At 37.3% G+C, this 24380-nt stretch overlaps 1 protein-coding gene across 2 annotated transcripts in view; it reads left to right on the forward strand.

The window, feature by feature from the left end:
• The first annotated feature begins 35 nt into the window (after positions 1-35).
• Positions 36-24380, forward strand: part of ITGB8 (integrin subunit beta 8) — a 46630-nt gene continuing 22285 nt past the window's right edge. The window contains exons 1-5 of one of the 2 annotated variants that reach the window (XM_015619281.3): positions 36-255; positions 15297-15382; positions 17989-18163; positions 20751-20997; positions 22779-22944. In XM_015619281.3, coding sequence (XP_015474767.1) covers positions 126-255; positions 15297-15382; positions 17989-18163; positions 20751-20997; positions 22779-22944 — 804 coding nt within the window. In that variant the 5' untranslated portion in view covers positions 36-125. Of the gene's footprint in view, positions 256-9820; positions 10197-15296; positions 15383-17988; positions 18164-20750; positions 20998-22778; positions 22945-24380 lie in introns of those variants that run through there. The other variant, XM_015619282.3, reaches the window with a different exon arrangement.

The following is a 24380-nucleotide window of genomic DNA, read 5'->3' on the forward strand; positions in this document are numbered from 1 at the left end:
GCCGCCGCCCCTCCCCCGGCCCCGCCGCCGCCGCCCCCGCGGGGGCCGGGACTGATCGCGCCGCGGCGTCGAGACACGGCCCCGAGAAGAGGGCGAGAGAGCGGGAGCGGTGCCGGCCGCGGCGCATGATGTGGGTGCCGCTGCTGGCGTGCCTCACCGCGGGGATCGTCTCCGTGCCCAGGTGCCAGCGCGGCCCCGGAGCCTTCCTCGGGGCGGCCCGGCTGCTGGCGGCCGTGCCGGGACTCTGCCAGCGCTGTAAGTGTCCGAACCGCCTGGGGCTGCTCGCCGTGCCCCGGCTGCTTGGGGTTGTGGCTGGGTTTGGTTGTGGCGCGGGGTCGTGCGTGGGCGGGGGGCTTGCCCGGGCCCGGCGGCTGCCTTGGGGCACAGCGCTGACAGCCGGGACCGCCCGGCGCCACCGGCACTCGCCGGCCGGGCGGGCCGAGCCGGCGGGCGGACGGTACCTGCAGGGAGAGCCGGGCTGGAACGGCCGGCCCCTGCCCTAACCCTACACCACCAGGGCCAGCTTGTGGTTTAAATGTCCCCGCCGGGGGCGTCCCGCCTTTAGGGAGCACAGGTAGCGCCCGGGGAGCCGGAGGGAGTATCGCGCTCCAGGGTGCTGCGGCTCCTGAAGTGCACCCTCTGCAACACGCCGTGAAGCGGACCCGCCCGGGAGACCCAGGCTAGGGATGCACAGGTCTTGGGGATGGTTACACTCTGTTTTACGTCGTTTATATGGCATGCAGTGGCAGGGTTAAATAGGGATAGAGCTACAAGAATATCTTCTGTTTACCTTGCGTGTTGACAGTTCCCCGGGAGCTACGGTCCTCGGGTGAAAAAGGCTCTGGTAAATGTGGATAACCCCTCGCGTTGTGGAATTGCTACCCAAAGCCTCGGGCATCACGCATTTTAATGTGTGCAGGCTGAGAGGAGTTTGTGCAAAGGTACCTTAGGTAGTGCAGTAGTTGACAGAGCAAGCAGGTTAGTCAAGTATTTCATAAAGGATCTTACTTAGCTAGCAGTGGACATGAAAACAGATCTGGTTGTCAGTCATCTTTCTGTATTTTTTTCTGCTTGTGGAATAATTGGCCTTTCCCAACTTAAGCCTGGAGCTGATTTAAAATGTTAACATGTAACCTCTAAACTAAGATTTACAATGGGAACAATGTATTAGTCTTAAGTTCTTTATTGCATATGTGACAAATGCATGCCTAATTCAGTAGGATTTGCCCAGTGCTATTAAAAACAATGGAATAATTTGTTAACTTTCATAGGATAATTTATTTTGCATTTTTGGCTTCGTATTTTGAATTCAGAACCAAACTAAATGTCAATAGGAAAAATAAAATATATTATTAAATTTCTTATGAAACATGACATCTTGTATGTAGTATCCCAGATTCTTTTTTATGCAGTGCAATTGAGTTGAAAGGCTAATTGAAACTTTATGAAGAGGACGGTTCTGTGCCTGAATGCAGTGTTGTGCTTGCTCATGAGTGTAGTTCCTGGTTACACACTAGTGCAAATAATGCATCAGAACAGAATGCCACAGGGGGGAGGTTGTGCATGGGGCTTTTGTGCCAAAGGATGCTTGCTGTCTTTGTTGTGCTTCATAGTGAAAATATATATGGGCAATGCGTCATGGGTTATGTGTTTATTGTGACAACAGCTCTCAGATGGGGCAGACTGTAACTCAGATAGACCTTGTTTTTTCCTTTTCATTTGAAATCTCTGCTAATTCATGAAAGCTGAAAGGCACACTGAATTCTTTCCTTCATACATAATCACTTTACAGCTACAGCCACAGTTGAAGCAAGAAGAGTGTTCTGTTTTGTTTTTCTGTGAATGAACATGTGAATTATTTTTTTTCTTCTTAATGTTGTTTGTGATTTTTACATTTGGTTGAGATATCCAGTGCAGCACCACCTGGATTCTTTGAATGTCTGCAGGCTGCTTTGAGAGAGACTGGGCAGCAGCTCCATGTACAGATATTTGGCAGCATGGCTTTGTTCAAGCAGCCACTCCTCTTTTCTTCTGCATCGACAGTGCTGGGCATGGAGAAAAGCATCGTGCTGTTCCCGTGCCATCAGCAAGTCCAATTTATTTATGTGCAGAGTTGGCAGAACCTGCATATCTGTTGCACTGACTCTCCAGTTCTAAAAGAGACTGGAAATAATATGAAATGTACATGGAACTTAAATTTATTTCATTCTTCTTGGAGCTTTTGTAGCTCTTCTAATTGAAAAATGGAGAGCTTGATACTACCTGAGGTATTTGTTCTGCAAACTGCAGTTTGAGATGTGAGTCATTGCTTGGGGATAAGTAAAGGTAAAATTTGGCCCAGCGTTTGAAGTTATAAAGAGTGCAAAGGGAAATCTCACAATGCTGTAAATTTGCAATTCCCAAATTACAGGTTCTGTAAGCTCAGATAAAAAGAGTAGTGTTGCTGCCTTTTACAAAGAGTCCCTTGTTCAATAAGTCTCACCAAAAGGAAATTTGCAGTTCAGTAAGCCAACTATAACAAATACCTGACATAAGAATCAAGCTAGTTCTGTAGGGATTTCTACAGATCCCTACATTTATGTTTGAACATTAAAACCCAACAAACTCCTAAAGATGTAAACCAGTGAACTGAATAAATTGGATTCTACAGCAGGAGCATGTGTATGCGTTGTGCTAACCAGTTGAGTAAGTTCTCACTTCAGTGAAGACAGTTCTCTTGCCCTGTTCAGAAACCAACTGCTGAAACTTTTTACCAGCTGTTATAAGCACATGGGTTATGGGGGCTTATGTGCTGAGGAATGACTGATTGGTCAGGGTTAACACAGGACATTGGTTCAAATCTCATCAGTGTCCCCAAACCAGTTATAATTAATATTAAAATCTGAAAACTATTTGGCGCTTTCCAAAACACCTAGGGAGTTATTCCTCTACGAAGCTGAAGTAAGTAGAGTGTACATGTGATGGAATGAAAGTCTTTAACTCTGATTTAAAAGGTGGAGAACAGTCACACAATAATTCGCTTTAGGTAGTTGTGATTGATGTGTTTCTTTAAATACCAACTTCAAAAATTGGGAATTTCAGTCTTCTTGAGAGTGTCATTTGGAAAGACCACTGGGGAAAGTGGGGGATCTGTGATCATGAAGGGGTCAGTTACTAATTGATTTGTATCAATAGTATGGCTTTTAATTCATTATTTTTTTCCCATCAAGGTCTTTGGTGCTTCACCAGTCTTATGACATCAGATTTCCATGTGTTCCTGCTAGTAAAAAAAAGTTATTAACCATTTCTGTGTTACTTCTCAAAGGAATAAGAAAAGCTATTCAAATAGCTTCCATGGGAGTTTTTGAAGAGAGGTGCTGAGGAAATGTCCCATGGCACACACACAAAAAAGTCTGAAATAAAAGATAGATCATGATAGCTTTAATTGGTGTTTGTCTCTTAATTCTTTTGTGTACACATGTGGTCCATTTTCTTTTGAGACTCAGTGTAGGAAGCTGAATTGTATGGAATGCCCAACACTGAACCAGTTAAAAACGATGCAAGAAGAAGAGAAAACCCATTTTTCATTTCCTGAGTCTGCGTGGGTGATCTGCTTCCTAGGGGTAATGGACCATCTTTGGGAAAGCCAACCTTTAGACAACCTTAGGGAACCAGCCTTTGGGAAGAATAACCTGGGTGTTTGAGAAGGCTGTAAGTTGTAGTTCAGAGGAATAGTAAGGGGGAGGTTTATTTATGTGCATGTTGCTCATATTTTGCCAATAATATGCATGCATTTGCTTTGCAAATTGTACACTTTTCAATCTGTTGCAATTTCATGTCTCTTCAGGGGGTTTATGTGGTAAGTTGGTTTTTTTTTTATTTTATGGTTTTTACAAGTTGAATGAAACTTGTAGTTGCATGTGTAGTATTTACAATGTTTTCATGCTACAGATATTTGAGACGAGACTGGAAAAAAAGGAGAAGGGCAGTTTATGAACTAGAAGAGCAAGCATACTCTTGATGCTCTGGGAGGGTTGTTTCTGTCATTTTGGATATGCTGTTGCTGAGGAAAGTGGTCAAGGCAGTCTAAAGAATGCATGTAACAGAAATACTCTCTCCGGTTTGGAGAGGCAGTTGCTTCTTTTTCAGCCTTTAAACTTTCAAGGACTGGAACAACTGAGAGAGCAAAAATTACACCCCAGTAATTAATCAAGAGGCCTGAATGAATAAATTTGATTTTCCATTAAAGTACAATCTGAGTTTAATTTACTTACCCAAACCATCAGAAAGATGTCAGAATGTGAACTTCATGGAAGCTGAAGAAAGTCTTCATTAAATGACCCCCCATTCCACAAGCGGACTTTAAAATGTCAGATTATAATCTCCTGTATACTTTATAGAGTACCTAAATATTTTTAAAATCCCTATGAAGAATTTGTGATGACTTGTCCATGTTGTGTCTTGAGTTTGGGACCATTAGGACTAATTACTAATTACTGCAGGAGAAGAAAAATTGCAGGTATTTTATTTACAAATTGTGTAAGTTGATGTGGGCTGCTGATATTTATCAAGACTTTTTCAGAAGGCCAGTCATTGTTATTTTTGTAAGTTCTTACTTAGAAACTAGGGACCTCACATTTCTAGGTGCCTTCTCCCAAGGAACAAGTTGTAGGATGAGAGGAAATAGCATCAAGTTGTGCCAGGGAAGGTTTAGATTGGATATCAAGAGAAATTTTTCACTGAAAGGGTTTTCAAGCCATGGAACAAGCTTCCTTGGGAAGTGGTAGAGTCATCATCCCTGGAGAGATTTAAAAGATACTTAGATGTGATACTTAGGAACATGTTTTAGTGGTGGGCTTGTGCTGGGTTAACAGTTGGACTAGAGGATTTAAAGGGTCTTTTCCAGCCTAAATGATCCCATGATTCAAGGAGGTACCTGTGCCTTTCTTATCCTCATCTCTGAAAAGTTCCACCACTTATATGAAGATGGAATCATTCAGGGCAAAAAACTTGAAGAACAGAAGCCTCAGATAGGTGCATATAAACACAAGTTTTTCATGTAAATATATATCAATGTAGAGGATTAGTGGTGGACTTGGCTTTATTGGGTTAAATGCTGGGCTACGTGACCTTAGCCATCCTTTCCAACCTAAATTACTCTTGATTCTATCCTATGATTCTATGAATAGATCTGATGTAAGAAACATTAATGTACAAATTAAATTACATTAGCTACATGATTTTATTTTTTTTTTCAACAATGTATATTTTTAAAACTGCATATAGAAAAACTACTTTTTAAGATCAGGATAGCTGTATCTTAGGCAGTGATTAGGATTTAATGAGTTCTGTCAGGGTAAGGACAAGTGGAATAGCTTGGTGTTCTGACCTTTAAAGTTTGCTCAGTGTTCTTAAAATATATTAATGACACTAAAGATATATGTTATATTTTTGAAACTTATATATGTGAACTATTTAGTGCTTTTACTGTAACTGGTAATCCAGACATATTGGTATAAATTTGACTTCTCATGATGAATTTACTGAAAACAGAAAACCAGAGAATATTGGTTCCATTTTGTTAATAAACTTTCTGTGGTTTTTTTGTTTGTTTTTTTTTTCTTTTTAATTCTTAAGGCCTAGGTGTTTCTCATTCTACTTGCACCCTCCTTTTCAGTAAAATCTTGTTTCCAAAATTCCTGTATCTCCACTACTAATTGCTGACTTCTGTCAAACCAGTGGAAAGATGTAATAATTCTTTCTCATCTGCTTAAGCAAACATAATTTTTGATGGACAAAGTAGGATATGGTCTATTATTCCTTTCTAAGTACTTGAACTTTATTAATTTTTTTTTCCTTTTGGCAGTTTGCATAAATGGACTTGGGCTATTTAGTTTAACTTTTGGGAAGGAAGTGGGGCTCTAATGAATTAGTTCACTGTACACTGTAATGGAACCTTTCTCCAAGAAGAAAAGTAAGCTTCTTGCCAGCCATTCAGGATTCCCCTTGTTCTGGTGGCAGAACAAGAATAACCCCTTGAGCAAAATGTAAGTGTTTCAGGATGACTGGAATTTACAGCATTAGAAAGCTGCCAAAAAAGCAACTTCTAACTGAGGCTAAATTGGCCTAAATTGAAAACTTTGCAAAGCTCATAATTGAATTTTTTCTTTATATGTTTCTCTGCTTCCCATGACTTCACTGTCATATGCCTGTGGTGATTTCTTGGTATTTACCCATGGTGACAATAATAATGAGTCTGAAGTATTTATAGTCATCAAAAGATACTGAGACAAGTATTTTAACTATGATTATTGGAGGAGGACATTTCTGTAGCTTCAGGCAGGTAGAATGATGTACCTGGATGTTTTATTTTTATTTTACTTCAGGCCTCTTCTCTGCCCACTGATTTGGGAGTTGGGTTGTTAGCAGCAGTAGTTCATTGGGCTCAGATATTGAAAACCTTCGTAATTTTGGTGTTTTGCAGTTTTAGCAGTGTTAAGGATACAGCTGCATGATGTATAGTGGCATCACAAAAGTAGTCCAAGTCTGATTAAACCAGTAGCTGCCCTTTCCAAAATAAATTCTGTTCCTTCCTAATGTTCAAGGGAATTAGGCTAAGTGAATTCTATTTGTTTGATATTTAAGAGTACAATTTATTTCCATCTTGTCTTTGCAGGGTGGAAAGGGTTAGTAGCGTGCTGAGGACAACTTGCCTCTCAGATGGGAGTTTCTTCCTGGAAACAACTAAGTCCCCATCCTTTTGTTCAAATAAGACTACCAGGAAATGAGAAAACTTGTAGCAACTTAAACGCTGGCACAAATGGCACAAAATAGCTAAATAAAACTAATGACATCAACAAGCAGGCGCTTCCAATTTAAGCAAAATTTTTGGTGTGCATTTTGCTGTTAAAAATGTTGTGGCATTGCTTCAGAACATTAAATAAACCACTACCTGTTTAAAACCTAGAATTTGCACGTTTGATGCCTGTCCCTTAGAGAGCATTTGAGCTGCACCTGCAGACCATGCACATGTGACTACTTCCTTGAAGGAGCAGGAGCAGAAGCTTGCATTCAAACAGTCTGTGTGCACCTGTAGTTTGGTTATAGTTAGTATGTGAGCTGCAGTCACTGTGTAATGTTTGCCCCCAGATTATAAAAATGTAACAAGCTAAACATAAAGTAGAGGTTGGTCAGTGTCTGTTCCTAGACAGCTGGGTTGCGTTTTGATGTTTTTAATTATGAAAAAACCCATAAAGTTTTTTTACCAATTTGTCTCAGGGGCAATAACCATCTATGGAGATTGAAAATCCTATTGAAAAGCAAATTACCGAAATAACAAATACCAAAGATTTGGTATTCTAGAAAACAGTAACATTTTTTACATAGCCCTCTTGAATAAATGCTCCTCCCAATCTTGTGGACTACATACAAGTCCTTAGGGAATGGTGGTTATCCTCTCTGATACCAGTCTGCATTTTTATTTAATATTCTTGAAGTTTTCTCATTGTGAGTATAAAGTAAGTATTATGTGTTTAATGTTTTGTTTTAACTCTGACCTGTCTCCCTAACCCACACGTTCACAGCTTTCGGTTTGGGTGTTTTGGTTTGTTTCAGGAAAATCTTCTGTAAAAGCACAATTCAGTTTATCATTTTGTGTTCAGAACTGAGGGACTTGTCCCCCTAGGTTGTCAGCTTTGGGAATTTCAATCTAAAATGCAGACTAGATTTGTTCCAAACCACCATGTATGCAGATAATAGAGAGTGAAGTAAGCTCTTTTTGCATTGCTGTGGACTAAGAACCTATCAGGTGGTCTTTGGTGACGCTGTGTGGGAAGAAATAGCTCTGAGCTGTTTTTAGCAGTTGTCGATCCTCTGCACTGCTGCTGGGTGTGTGAATGAAGACACAGTGCCAGGATGAGGTCATGCTCGTATGGGGCAGAAAGTAACAATTTGGTGATGATTAGATATGCAAAGAAAAGTTACATTAGAGAAACAATTGGGGGTTGAAGGCCTGGTTTGAGGAGGTAGAGCTATTGAAGATGGTGGGAGATAAAGTTTGGGCTTGTCTTTTATTCAAGGTTGAACTTAAACAGGCCAAAAGTAGTCATTTTTATCTACCTTTACAACCATCATGACCTCCTAATTAGGTAAGACTTTATAGAATACACAGGAATATACCAACCATTCAGGGCTGTTGATGGTCTACTTGCTAGCAGTGCTTATTAATACACAAGAAATTAAATTAGCAATGATATTTGGCAGTAGCCTTTCCAAGCTTTGCTTGAGCAGCATGACTATATTCAAGCTGGTCAACTCTTTGGAAGCTTCTAGCAGCTGTAGATGACTGGAGTACAGTGATTCCTTTGCCCAGGTTCCATCCTAGGAAACAATTAGCACAACTCCACACATCCTGAAGTTTCTTTGAAATCAGGGGACTTAATTAAAAAATCCCTTGAAAGGGATTTAGTAGAAAAAACCATTTTCAGCTCTCTGATTCTATATGCTTTGCATTTTTTTGGTATAAAGCTGTGCAAACAGGACCATCAAACGTGTGCTATAAAAGCATTATCTTTTATGACTGTGGGAAGTGTGTCTCTTCTAATGATTTAATCCTACTAAATTTTCCTGTATGTTTTTATTTGCAAGAGACAAGATAGGTTAGTTTTTGAAGCCAAGCAGTCTTTGACTCATTGATTGCAGACATGAATTGCATCAACAAAACGTAACTGTCTCCCAGAAAAGCAGGAAGTTTCATAGAAAGGACAAGCTACAAGCAAAGTTGGCCAAGAAACAAAAATTGTGTTGTGAAAAATTTCAAGGTTGCATTGCTTGTTTTCATTCTGTATTGTGGCTTAGGAACAAAGACTGGAGTTGTTAATAACTCTGTCTCTCATAGTCAAGGCCATGTCTGAGGCTGTGGTTTGAACATTGTGTTTTTGAGTCCTGTGATATCAGTAGCTACTATGGGTAGTACCTTTTCTAAAATGCTGTTGTATACATCTTTCTGGAAAAAAAAAACAACTTCAAAATTCATATACATATATATATATATATATATATACACACACATTAAAAACTCAGGATGCTATGCATCTGTCTGAGGCTTATGTTCCCCAAGTCTTCATCTTGAATGATGTGCAGCCTTCATGTAAGTGCTGGAGCTTTTCAGAGAGATGAGGATAAGAAAGACACATATAGGCTCAGAGAATGTCAGGAGTATCTTCTTGAATCATAGCATCATTTAGGGTGGAAAAGACCCTTAAGATTCTCAAGTCCAACTGTCAGCCCAGCACAAGCCCACCACTAAAACATGTTCCTGGGCATCATGTTAAGGATGTCTTTTAAATTCCTCTGGACTTTACCACCACTGGATGGTGACTACCACTTCCCAGGGCAGCCTCTTCCAAGGCTTAACAACCCTTTCAGTGAAGATATTTTTCTTGATATCCAATCTAAGCTTTCCCTGTCACAACTTCAGGCCATTTCCTTTTGTCTTACTGCTTGTTAGCTGGGAGAAGAGGCCAACTCCCACCTTGCTGCAACATTATTTTCAGGTAATTGTAGAGTGTGATAAGGCCCCCTCTGAGCCTCCTTTTCTCCCAACCCTACCCCAGCTTCCTCAGCTACGCCTCATAAGACTTGTGCCAGACCCTTCCCCAGCTCCGTTGCCCTTCTCTGGAAGCTATTCAGAACCTCAATGTCTTTTCTGCTAGCAGATTCCCACCCCCTTTTCCCCACAGCCTGTAGCACCGCATGGGGTTGCTCTGACTGAAATGCTGAACCTGGCACTTCCCCTTATTGAACCCTATATACTTGGTTTAAAGCCTTTATGAGTACCGTTCTCTAATTACAGAAGTGTCCATATACTTGGTGAGAACTCCATGTCTACGTGCCATTACAGAGCAGACTTACGATGCATTTTGTGTCCTCCAGCATCAGCTATGACTGTCATTTTCTGCCAGGGCTTTCCTAATTCTGTGTTTTCAGAGGTGTCCTCCCCTTTTGTCTGCGCTGTTCAGCTGAAATCCAGCGTCAGCTCTCTCCAGTGGCGTCACTCAGACCTTGCACAATGTGCCAAAAAGGAAGATCTTGGTGCTTTTTCCTGAGTGCTTTGCAAAGGCACAAACTCACACAGGGCAGACTGCTGCATTGCTTTGCATTTTAATGGATTTTAAATCACCTGTGTAGCTCTCAGTAATGACCCCCATGTTTAAAAGGTACTGTGTTCATACAGTAATGCAAATTAATGTGGGAACCCCAAAACTCTTGGGGTAGGGATGGAGGGTGGTATATCGGCAGAGTTAGGAATGGAAAGTCCCTATCAGTTATCAGGACTTGTTCACTAATGATTCTTTTCACTGCATTTATTTAGATGTGCAAAGACTTCTTACTCAATTCTCACCTCTATCTCTTACCATCTCTGTAACCACATTATGTTTTATCTCTTCCAATTCCATTTTTCTTTTTAGGAACATTGTAACTGTTGATTTATTACGTTGGTGGGGTCGCTTGTTTGTTTGTTTGTCTGGAAAGGTGTTTTTACTCACTTGCCAGGTTTACAGAAGTATTTTTTGAGAGCTCAGAATTTAACAGTGTTTTGCACCTTTCTTTTACGCATCTTTATTTTCTTAGCAAAAATATGTCTCTGCCATGCAGAATTTTAGTTTACTGCTTCTTCTGTTGCTGGCAAAAAAAACATTTTAAAATCAGTGTGTGGCTTAGCTTCTTTCTGTCTAAATAGTGAAACTAAAGTGCCCAACCATTAATGGGGAAGTGAAACAAATTAACAAATCCCATATGTAATAGAAAAAAAGGGAGAGGAAAGAAAAGTTGTTTGGTATTCTTCTCAATAAAATCTTAGGATTTCATTATAAAGCATAAAAAGTGTACAGTATTCAAGCTGAAATATTTCCTAGACAAGGTTGAGTACCTCTTAAACCTGATTTTGAGGCATGCCTTGTAATCTTCTTGGAAAATCTTGTGATGACATAGTGTGTTTTTCTAAAGCGTGGCACAAAAGGCAGAGAGAATTATTTCTTGTTTGGAAGGAAAAAAAGTGGGGAAAACTCCCTAATTCCAGGACTGGGTTTTAGGATTGGCAGTTAAAGCACAGACACTCGCTTTTTTTTCCTGTAATCTGAGCAAGTAACTGTCCAACAAAGTAATCATGGAAAAATAATCCCTTCTCTGTAGCATTTTTCTAATGCTTTTCATTGTACCTGCACGCTTGGCCAAAGTGAATTGGGAAGCCATGTGTTAGGTGGGACTGCCACTGTCTGTCCCCTCTGCAGGGTCTTGTTGCTCTGCTGTGAAGACAGAAAGGTGAAGGTAACTGCAGTATACTGCATAGCTTTCCTCAGAAATTAGGCTATACATGAGTTACTGAAGGCCTCATTCATTATCTGTGCAGAGGGATAGCCTGGCTGATTGCTGCCCTAGAACAAGATTAGATGCACAACTGAAGAAAAACCAGCTCTGTAGAAGCTGGATAATTTCCTATCTTCTTGCCTTAATGAGCGCTCACCAGTCTGAAGGCCACGATCAGGGAATATAAACTGCAAGCTATATTTTGGCTTTCTCTTAAGAAAGTGGTACACCCTCCAGAGCCAGCACATGCATGTACCAACTGTGAAGATGATACAAATCCAAATTCTTCGCTGTACTTGAACAAAGTTCTGTCTGTTTGAAAACCTGTTTAACATCCCCTCTGAGACACCAGAGTGCTTTATTGCTGTTTCATCTCTGAGATAAATACCCTGATTGTGATAAGGTTACTTTCATCATAAGGAGGCAGGATGTAATTATAACATATATGATATTTCTCTTGCCTTGATCCCTCTTGTTGCAGAGAGTTTAGACTTGCCATACCTGTGATTACTGTAAATAGCTGCAGTTGTTGGAGCATGGTTGTAATTTTGTGAAGTAGGCTGGAAAAGTGTAGTTTAACCTGATGCACTTTTTATTATATGCATATGCCTGTACAGTTCCCAGCACAGAATTTGGCCCTTGTTGAAAATACCTTTTGGCATACATCAGTTCAAACTAAGCCAGTAGAAACTAGCCCTTAGTTTTGGCTGAACAGTAACTCAGTCTTGTCTGGACTCGGTTTTTGGTGAAGCGGCAGGAAAAATCTCAGTTCTTTTTTAAGTCAACTCATAAAAAAATATTTCTTGCTTTACAGTGATTTTTTTAAAGCAACTGAAAAGTTTATACTAAAACAGTTACAGTTTTAGAGTACAACTAAATAATAAATATTTGATGAATGAAAGCATGTCCATAAATGTTACTGCTATAACAGAGCAGTATTTGGGAACCAGAGTAGTGATGTAGACAGAATAATAAATAAAGAATTTAATTCAACTTTTTCAAGTTTCTCTTTATTAAAAACAAAAAAATTCAGCCTTTTGCTCCAATGGTACCAAGCTTGTCTATTGCCAATCTGTGACTTCATGTTGTGAAAATGGAGCTCTTGAGACTGGAGAGTTATCAGCAAAGAAATTTGCATCCAGCAGTACTGTATATCTCATTTGTTTAAGTGTTTTATCTGTCGTGATCACACTGAAATTGGATTTTAAGGTATTTTTTTCTGTTTTAGCAGTCTGCAAAGGCACACAGACCCCCCTGTATTTTATTTGACAGGCTGTATTAATAAACTAAATCGAGTTTCAATAGATTCAATAAACTAACCATACAGAAAAAAAAATGGGGCAGTTATTTTTCAGTCAGTTTTCCAATGCATCTGGAAAATGGCACATAGACACATATTGTTGGGTGTTTTAGTAAGTGTGTATTAAAAAAAAAAAAGGTGTTAATATTTTGTTATGTGGTCAATGGCATTTAAATTAAAGTATGTGTTTTAGAGATAGGATTGTATGTCTTAAGAAAGAAGTCTCAGATATTATTGAAGGAAATTAATTAGGCCATAGTTATTATTTGGCTTCATTGGTTTACTGATTGCAGTGACAAGGAATTAATCTTCTTTATTCCTTATCTGAATAGCTAGAAATACAGGTTACTCATTTTTTCATGACAGCTATTTATTCTTATAAGAACAGCTCTGTCTCTTAAAATGGATATCAACTTGAATGGGTAATCCAAAGTTCATGTAATTTTCTTCCTATTTTGCTCCATGGTGGTCTTAAAACCACTATTATGCTGCAGATCAGCAACTTATATTTTTCCTTGCCCTTTGACACTTTTACTGAATCTATCACTCTCTTTTCTTGTAACACCTTTCATCTCTGCTGTCTTTGATAGCCAGTTGAAGATGGGAAGGGTGTTTGTGTGCCAAGAACAATTACATTCCTTTTATTTTTACTCCTTCAACAACTTTTCATTCTGAGTCTTTGCACTTTATGAGTACTGTCTAGAAAAGGATCTGTGGCAAGGTCTACTACCCTGTGCATGTCAGTACCTACCCAAAACCTTCATACCTTTTTCCTCCCCTGCAGTATGTGGTCACATTTTCTATGGCCTCCAGGTTTGCTCTTTCAGATTGCAGAACATGAAGTGCAGTTTCTATCTTATTATAAATGCAAAAAAAGTTTTATTGTGTTAGTGCTGAATGAGCTTGCTCTCATTTTACATCCAAGTAAAACTTGCTGTGTTTGTTTTTATAACAAAAAAAAGACCAAACAAAAACCTTTCTGATTTTGTCTTGTTCTTTTCTCTCTCCTTAGGAACTCCTCCTTTATTTATGCCTACCAACCTCTCCCACGCTTTAATCAGTTTTCCCTGCGTTCCAGCACCTTCTTGGGCTGCTTTTCAACTTACTGTTTATATCATACCTGTAGCTCTCCTTTTCATTTATTTTTTTTTTCCTCACATTGCTTTCATGGCAAAAATTGTCAGCAGCAGTTGATATTAAACAGAAATATCAGTCTGACCTAAATTATTTAAATTGCCACTAACCTACATAATGTCAGTATAATGCTGCAATTGTGCTGCACTAGGCTTGTTAATACTGACAATGGTATATGTGTTGTTGATACTAATAATGTGCAGACTGTGACTAGTGCCTTGCATCAGCCATCATTCTAAGTGACCTGCTGAAAATCAGCTGTTCATATGATACAGGATCTCATCTTAGAATCCATAGCTGAAACCAGAAAAAAAAATTAAAAGAAAGGTATTTTAGTACATATTTTCCTAATACAGCTGTTCACTGTGAGAGGTTTGTCTCGTTACCTAAAAAGAGAGATGGTTTGTATTATTATTGCTGGTTGGAAAGAAATAATCTGAGAGACAGTACATGTAGCCAGAACTTACGGATGAAAACCAAACCTTTCATCAAACTGTTTTGATATAATGATGCATGCTATCACAATGGGCCAGTTAACATATGTAGCCTTTTGTTGTATGCAGAAATTAAATTTATTTTGTTCCCTGTGTATTTTCCAATATGGCATGCTGAATATGCCATACAGCAGTGTTCTTAAACAGCACTACTACAAAGCTGTGCATTTTGTGCCCTCCATATAACTCTGAGCAGGTGACTTCTGTGTTGTTTAGAGGTGCCCTGTACTGCAAGAGACTTGTGCTCAACATGCTGAAAGGATACACTAATGCTGGCATTCAAGCTGAGCTGGCCCAGTCCCTTGAAAAGACTCTTCTTCTCAATACCAACTGCCAAAGTTTCATAGGAAAGAGTAGTAACTTAAGCAATAATCTATAAAACAAAGATGTGAAAAGGATATAAAGGACTGTGCTGGTAGACATGTAAGTAGGCACAATTTTTGCAGTTGGTACAGAATAATGTGCCTTCAATCTGTGACACATGTAGTGTTGGATACATTTCTATTTGCTTCTGGAAAAGAAAATCTTCCTCTTCTGGGAAACTATTCATTGCAAAAATGAATATGCAGAGGGGGAATATTTATAGAAGGTGAGAAAATACTTTGGGTTTCATGAGGAGTGAATAATGAATAATTCAGTCAAGTGTAAATGACTTAAAGGGAAAATGTCTGAAAAGATAAGCTACCTAGTAAATTTTTTTTTTTTAGGCAGTAAATCAGCAAGATACATGCCAAAGATAAACGTGCACTTCAAAATTATTCTTAATCAGGATCTTAAAAATTTGGCCTTGTGAATTGTGAATAGAGTTTATTCAATCTGTGCATATAGTTGTAGACTGTAGATAAAAGAAAATTGTATTCACTCACCACAATACCTTTGTTCTGTTTTACTTCTATTTTAATACATTGTCATCACTCTTAATATGGAGAAGTCATTTTTGAAATCTTGGTTTAAAATTAGGTATTTTACAATTTCACGTATCGTCATAAATCATGAATGTTTGGGTTTGTATTTCATTGCAGCGGAAAACAGATGTGCCACTTCAAATGCAGTAACATGCACAAAGTGTCTTGCTTTGGGTCCAGAGTGTGGATGGTGTGCTCAAGAGGTATGGCATTTTTGCTTAATTACATTTGACTTTATATTTTAGCTGCTTCTGATCTTTATGAAGATAAAGACTTTTAAACTTAGAAAATTATAGTGAGAAATAGCAAGAAAATCTTTAAATGATCCCTAGAGACAGAACCTGAGAAGTCATGTGAAATATATTTTGTTTCCAAAGGAGAATATGCAATCTTTTATTTGGAAAATTACAGTAATTTTAAATAAAGTGAGATCTTTTTAATGCATTCCATCTGCTTTGTAGACAGCTTTGGCAGACTTACAGTAGCTTTGAGAGTTTAACAGTTTTTGGCTTCAAAATCAAAATTACTTATCAGTACTTAATATAAAGTCTTCATCATATATGAAAACAAGTCTATACATGTATGTCTACTGCATTTAGCAAAAGGCTGTACTAACACTAGAGTTGACTTTGACTTCACCTTATATTATGATCCTATCACAAATGGAAAAAATGATGCTTTTCTCATTTTGACACTTGAAACTATCAGTTCTGAGACTTAGCACAGAAGATGAGTCTTAGGTAGAATGAATTATTCTGAAATTATTATTACTTTGCAAACTGTAAGAATATGGGTATTTCTGGTTTTGTTTGACAGGAAAAAAAAAAGAAAAGATAACCCTGTTGATAGCATGATTTTGAGTAATCATTTCAGAGGAGCAAGGTTTTGAAGAATATCATTGACAATCACAAGCTCGTATGCTCTTTAAACTCACGCAGAAATTACCAGTAGTAGCTTTCAGGTTAGCAGAGAAGGTAGATAAATTCCTGGGGTGTGTCTGGCAGAGATCAGGAGTGTAAGGCACTGGCAATATCTGAGATATTATGTCTTGGAATCATTAATTTAGTCTGCTAAAGGTACAAGGATAAGTAATGCAAGGATGGGTAGAGGCATGCAGGGCTTGTTTTCCCAGAGGAAGCCTAGCATGTGTAGATGACACAATGGATCACAGTGTGGAGGGGTTCAGTATGCTGGCCCCATGTCCTGTCTTAGAACGGGGAAAGCTTTATCCTCCTCCATCTGCATTTATCAAAGAGCAGCATTTGCTAACTTTCCAGTGCAAAACTTTCCTTCTGAATAGGCACACGGACTTGGCTTGTTTCACTTCTGCTCTGCTTGTCCTGTTTCACTTCTCAAGTCAATCCTGAGAGCTGTTCACCAGGGCTTTGTCAAACCCTCTTAATTAGCTGGTTCACCTACACACCATCCATGGTTATGGAATGGCAAAACCCATATTATTGCAGATGGAAATATTGCAGTGCACCTTAGCCCACCTGCTTCATGAGAACAATGTTTTTAATAAGATAATCAGCCCTGAGGAACTCTTGAGATACTTCAAATTTATACCCACACACAGTGGACCTCAGGAAAAAATACAAATCTATTATTCATTACTGGTAACAAGAGTAGCTAAATTCTTTATACATTTAAAAATCTAGCTTATTGAAAAGTATACACAAAAAAGAATATATAAATAGCAGTAACTTAAAAAGTAGTCTCTTGTTTTTAAGAAAGAAGGTTATAGAAAAAATAGATTTGAGCTAGACTACAAAACGAATCTGGAATTTGAAGAACAAAAACTGACATATTTAATTCTTCATGGGCTTTCTCTAGTCTCTTCAGGCTCTGGATGACTGTTGATTATCTAATACACAGTGGACTGTATTTTAGATGGCTTATTTTCCGCATTTGCATCTGAAAGATCAGAGATTGTCCTTTGTTTGGTTGGTTTCCAGCTTTGACTCAGATGCACCAATAGTTTGAAAGACTACAAAAGATCTTGTCTTGTTTTTATTCGTTTTTCTTTTTTTTCTTTTTTTCCCTGCATGTTCAGAATAGTATTAATCATCAGATTAGTGGTCAGGAAGGAATTTTGCATTGGATCATTTTGATGCACTTTTTGACAACTTTTCTCTTTCAATGCAGCAAAGGATGGGCTGCTTCTGACATCATCCTTCTACTAATCACTTTTCTGTTGCTACAATGGCTTTTTTATGTTGGTGGCATCTAAACTGCCCACTCCTGTAATAATACATGGTTTCCTCTTTCTGGGAATTGAAATTATGTAGTTCAGCAGGTCTTTGGATTTTGTGTAGTGGGATAGACAAATTCAGGTTGGCTAAATCTAGAGCTGACCTCTGGTGTTCCTACTAAATATCAGCCTGAGTAGCATTACCAGTGGATTCTTCTGAAAACTAACCTGTTTTGGTGTTGAGGAAATGATGCTTTTTTGCTAAAACAAGCTCATAGCATGGCACAGAACTTTTTTTAGTGACATAATAACAGTGTGTAATTTCCTTTTTCTCCAAAGTCAGCTTGTTCTGATTGTGCAAGATCCTATTTCTCGGTAAAAAAACTTTCTGTTTTTGGTCAGTGTGGCAATTAGGTTTAACTTCTAATTTAAATATTGCCTTATTGCCATTATTAAAAACATATGGCTTCATGATCTTGTTCTATAATTTATGCAATTATATAGTAGCATATTTTATTGTTTCAAAGACTATTATTTTGGTTTTCTTCATCCTTTGAAGGTGGTACAGAGTTTTTTTCAGCTCAGATTGTTTTGCTCTTTTTGTTTCTTCTTTAACAGGATTTCATGGCTGGCACAACACAGAAGGGACGCTGTGACACTGTTTTCAACTTAATGAAAAGAGGCTGCCAATCAGATTTGGTTGAAAACCCCATGGTTCATGTCACAATACCTAGCGACCACGAAACAAATACACAAGTGACACCAGGAAAAGTTTCAGTCCAACTGCATCCAGGTTGGGTCATCTCTGACACATTGGTGTTATAATAAATTTAAAATAAAAACAGTACTTCTATGTACAGATATTTTGTGAAGAACCATCTGGAATAATTATTTGGAAGAATAATGCTATAACATTGTATTGTAGAACTGATATGGTGTTGCTCCAATATTGAAGTATCATCTTCACCAAGAATTTTTTTGTCAAACACAGCTGAAGGTTGGAATAATGCGAGTAATAAGTGAAAAGGGAATTTTAGGTAGTCTTTCCTGTTTTCTTATGTGGTTTCTTGATTATTTAGCCCCTTAAACTAACAGTTTTGCCTTACATGTGTATAAGCTATTCCTCCTGAAAGCAAATAGAGTTATAATTCCTAAATTCATAATTTGATAAACTTCTTGATTGTTTATTTTCAAGTGCATTGACTAGACAACTAGGAAATACCAAAACCATTATATAAGGAAAGACTAAATTCCTAAAGAAGACTTAGGTGTTCACTGCCTGATTTTTTTTATAATTAGTATATCTCCATTTGCCCTCAGCTGAAGTCTAGTTAAATAAGTGTTCATCCTCTGTCTCTAAAAGAGGTGTAGCCAACAGCAGAAGTGAAGGTGATATAAAGGGATCCATGGTTATATTTCACTCAATAAAATTTAATTTATTTCTTTCTTTCACAAAGAATAATTGGAGAAAGAAATATGTGAGAGGGATCAGTCTTTGTCAGGAAAACATTAAGTGTTCAGGAGAAGAATTTTGCTGATCTTCACTGTTGAAATGATAATTTTCTGTCAATTACAAGGGAAAATTGAAGAATCTGCATGAATGTAAAGCACAAAGGAGATGTTTTTCACTCTTTATAATAATAAAACAGGCAAGGTAACATCAGCACTTCTCCTTTCCCCACTCTTCTTCCAAAGAAGTGACTGATAATCTGCTTTGTACTGAGAAATGGTTTCAGGAACTGAGCTACCTCTAAGCTCTGTCTGTAATCACATTTATTTCCAAAGGCATACTGGATTCATAGGAAAAACAGCTTTCTAAATTTGTTTTCATTAACCTTTTTTCCAGTAAAAAATGAAATTAAGTTTGGAGTACTTTATGCTTTACAGAAGTTTTTGCATCAGGGAGGCAAAAGAATGAAATATCAAGGACTCCATAAGAAAAACTTTTTATATATAGATATTTTGCCTATATTTTCTGCCTCAGGGAAACACACAGATATACCACTATAGTTTTTCCTCAAAACAGACATTTGATACATTATAATCACACAGAGAAAAATACTTTTGTTTTGATACTGGGGAGTTTTGTCACTGTTTACATATACTCATCATTTAGGATTTATGTAGAAAATAATAAAAGCTGCACTCAGTATCTCACTATATGCAAACCAGAGACCTGCAAGAGTCATTTACAAAAAGTAATTCAATTTACATTGGCAAAGAGGAAACATAAATAGCAGCACACTAAAATTGTTTTCCTCATGCAAGACTTAATACAGACAAATCCTGAAATTTTTAGATGGATTATGTTCAAAGGACACTGGAAAAAAGTTCTTTGCATATTTAAATTTTCTGAGTCAGATCTCTGTACTGGATGTACCTTTTGATAGTTTTGATTAAAAATCTACATAGCTCTATAACATCTAACTTCCTCCTGTCCTTTGCTGTATCTTCATTGCACAATACTGGATTAGATTCTCCACTTGTCGCATGAAGATCCTAAACTCATTTTGCTGTGAGCTTACACTTTGTGTGGCATAAAATGATGGCTAATTTGAAACCATGCATTACTGTACCTGCTCTGCCCATACAAATCACTTTGCTAATTTTGCTGACATTACAGAATATTGGACAAACAAAAATGTGAGGACTAGTTTTAGCAGCTTCCAAAGTATTAATGTTTTTATTACATATGAGAATATGTTTCGGTTCTGCAGGAGTCCCAGACATCTATCATCCTGAAATAATAGTTCTGTTTTGTATATGCCAAAAGAGGGAATTTTTTTATATTAAAACCTTTTTCTTTTTAAAAAAAAGATATATTTTGATCCTACGGAATTTTCTCATCAAATCTTTGGAAGCAGTTTGGGATAGACTTGTATCATTATTTATGTGACTTTTTCAGGCTGTGCTGTCCTTGTGGTGTGTATGTAGTTTTAGATCTGTCATATGACAAACTATTTGCAGGATACATTTACATACTTTGAAGTGACAACCTTGAAGTGACTGACCCCAATTTGTATGCAGATCTGTGTCCTTTGTGGGCCACAACTGCTTTTTGTTATAATGCCAAAGAGATTGCATAACCATGAATTTAAAACGAAATGGGGAGAAGTAAGATTTTACAATAAATTGCACACTGCTTCTGCAAGAAAAAAAAAAAAAAAGCAAAATGTTCTACAAAACATCCCTTTATGGCTTATTTTTGAATGCTTCTTCAAGGTTTCATTTACTCTTGGGAAATTTTCTTGTTTGTTTGTTTTTCTCTTTGCTGACACAAACAACTTTGTGCTGAGGTTGCTACAAAAATAAATGTATTTTTAAGCATGTCCATTCAAAAATAGTAAATAAGCATATTTGTTTCTTTTTTTTTTAATCAGGAAGTGAAGTAAACTTTATATTAAAAGTTCGTCCTTTAGAGAAATACCCCGTGGATCTTTACTATTTAGTTGATGTCTCAGCCTCTATGCACAACAATATAGAAAAGTTAAATTCCGTTGGATTTGCTTTATCTAAAAAAATGGAGAATATTTCTCTTGATTTTCGACTTGGATTTGGATCCTATGTGGATAAAACTGTGTCACCCTATATTAGCATTCATCCAGGTAGAATCCATAACCAGTGCAGGTATGTAGTCTTTTTACATCTACTGTAGCACTGAGACCTGTATTTAATTAGAGAAATATGCATTATACATATATGTTCAGAATTTGTCTTTGTTTCCTTTTACTGTGGTTCTTTAAAAAGTTCCTAAGGAAATGCTGAAAATTGTTTTGTAGTGATTACTTCTGCAGTACCTGGTGAGTGATTTCAGAAAAACTGTTTCTTTATCAGAAAAAAATGCATTGTTTTTTCTTTAGCAAAACAAGCCAAAACCCATGCTGCTTTGGAATATTTGGTTATGTTTTGTATATATTTTAAAGTCAACTGCTGTGGTTCTGGTTATTTTGGATGTTATCTAGATTCATCACAAAGTTTTTACTTTCTGTCCTATATATTTTCTGGTGTATGGTCGTGTATTCATTAACTCTTTCCTGACAATTCTACTTTTGTCAACATGATGTGGTTTCTTTCAGCTCATTTAATGAACATAAGCAATCCTCTGATCTACAGTTTTAGTACGAGGGAACTCCTCTTTTAAATAGAGAAGATGTTCTGGCCTGCATTTCTTTTTTCATGCCATGTTTTATATACCTTGGGCTCAACACTTACATGAAGTGAGGGATCACTTCCAACACTACCTGGAGAACAAGATTATTCACAACAAATTCAGAGCGGTATAAATGATAGTAGTTGGAAAAGTGAATATTAATTCTTCATACTTTCTTGCTTGCCTTTCCTGAGAAGTAATGATCCAAAGTTCTGTGAAGTCCTTAAGTACCTATTGTGATTTCAGTGGGTTTTGAATTGGTTCCTAGTGATGGAATTCATTCTAGAGATGTGACTATCTATGGATAAAGCAGTCATCTAGACCATCTGTATGTAGTGAGTCATAATCAATATAGGATATTGATTAGCATTTCTAGGTCATGATACATTTTGCCTAAGAGGAGACAACTGCAGAGGTATTAATCCTTTCAATTCCAGTTTCTCTTCTTTGACTGTAACTTGATTTGGAGGAGGGCAGGTTACAGTCTGGATGCAGTAGAAGTTAAGAGAGTAGAAACCTTGCTCAGCATCTGAAATGGATGAGCACTTCAACTTGTGCCATAAATCATGGCTGTGAATGGGTCCCAGATCAAGGACCTGTGTAAGTGCTGTTTTACTAGCTTAGTTATGACAAAAATCAGACTTTCTCCCTTATGTATAATTTGAGAAAGTATCATGATGTTAGTGAAAATGAATTTTCTCATCACTTTGATAACATAATTATTATTAATATCAATATTGATTTTATGTGCATTAATGTAACACTAGTGGATGATAGAAGATAGGAACTTAGATTTTTTTATAGTTTGATCCAGTAGTCTGTGTAGCAACCTCTTAAAAGATCTTACTGTTGCAGTGTGATAGTTCTTTCTCAGCACAATGAAAAGCAAAGCTGTACCACGCTGTTGATATTCCAAAAGGGTTTATATACACCCTGAGATCATACCATCCCTCCTGTTGCATTTTTGTTCTTTATTAAACACTACATATATTGTTAAAATATTGACTAAGTTATTATAAGCACAATTCCATAAAATAGAAGATAATATACATTTTTTGTAGTTAATTATAACTACTTCCCACTGAACTTAATTTAGCATGGAATTGCTCTTTTTTCTGTAAGTTTTTTCTGTAAGTTTTCTTATTCTGTGCTACCTATATCTTCATTAGTATCAGGATTTTATGGGTTAATGGGGATGCAATATTTTCATCTCCTTCAAAGGAAAAATAAGGATTTTATTTGTTTTGTTTTTTTACAGTGATTACAATTTAGATTGTATGCCTCCTCATGGCTATATTCATGTGCTATCCCTGACTGACAATATAGCAGAATTCAGAAATGCAGTGAATAAACAAAAAATTTCTGGAAATATTGATACACCTGAAGGGGGCTTCGATGCAATGCTCCAGGCAGCTGTGTGCCAGGTAAGGAAGGAAAAGAAATGGTGATTTAGGCACTAGATAGATAGATAGATAGATAGATAGATAGATAGATAGACAGACAGATAGATGTGTAGGTACACTGGTGGTCAGTGTTCCTGAATTCAAAATCCAGTGCTATACCTGATAATACTATGATTTTTTTCCTCCTTTTCCATTATTTTCCCCTTAACTATATATTTCCAATTGAAGCTGAAAACTAGAGCAGGAGGGAACATCTTTCAGTATTGGTTATGGATCTTCAATTTCTGGCTTTAATCAGCCTGGCCAACATAGGATGGATGATGAAAGCAACTGTTTCTTGTTTGAACAGACACACGTATTAATTTCAGTCAATTACATAATTAGTTTCAAAAATCATTAAAGCACTGCTTGTGTTCCTCAATGAAGGCATACCATTTGAAATTTCTTCTCCTTAAAAACTTGAAAATTGAATGAGAATTTTTATATATATGCTTGTGTAGGTAAGGAAAACAGAACTTCTATGTTCTCAGCTTGCAAAGTTTGAAACAGTACTAATCAACTAAAAATTAACTTTTGTATATTGATAAAATTTCATCAGAGTCTCGTGCAGGAAAGTGTGGAAAAGATCTACATCAGTAAGTCTCAAGCTACAAGCATATTAGATAAAGAGAGTTTGTTTTACTCTAGAGAGCTATTTTGGTTGTTGTTTTTCTTCTTATGCATATTAATGCAATACAGATTTTGAAATTTGGCTGATTCATGGGTTTGGTACTGCTCTATAAAATATTCAGCTCCCATTCAAATCACAGGCTTGGCATGTTTCTCATCTGTTAGAATGATGTCAGGACAATTGTTTTATCTTGTCTATCTTCACACTATTTTTCTGAGAAGTAAAATATCTCAAGGACAAAAGTAATCCAAGTTACATTAAAAATGAATAGTTTAGTCCAATTTTATTTTCAAATTTTGATTAACAGGTAAGTAAAAACCACTCTCCATAAACACTGTGATTGAAGCTGTTACAAAAAATTATTCTGGAACTTTGGAAAAATTCCTAAAAATTCAGTGTTTCTCACTGGACACATTCCACACTTATGATATGTGAGTTCTAGAATAATATATGCTTCCAAGAACAATAGAATGGAAATATTCATAAGAATGTGGAGGCTTTCCTGTTAGGTGAATTGTGAACTGAAATGTACGGGAAGAATGTGCAATTCATAATGACCATCATGAACCATAAATTATAGTAATGTGCACTCATTTTGCCTACAATAGACCTCTATAACTTGCTCCATCTTGCTTTAACAAATATATCATAGTTACAAGAGGTAGCAGCTTAGGACATGGAGCTACTTTAAAATTTTGATTGCTGTGACATATTTAGGTAGGAATCATAGAATCAAAGAACATCTCAAGTCAGAAGGGATCCATAAGGATCATCATGTCCAACTCTC

This window comes from Parus major, chromosome 2 (genome assembly GCF_001522545.3).
Source record: "Parus major isolate Abel chromosome 2, Parus_major1.1, whole genome shotgun sequence".
NCBI lineage: Eukaryota > Metazoa > Chordata > Aves > Passeriformes > Paridae > Parus > Parus major.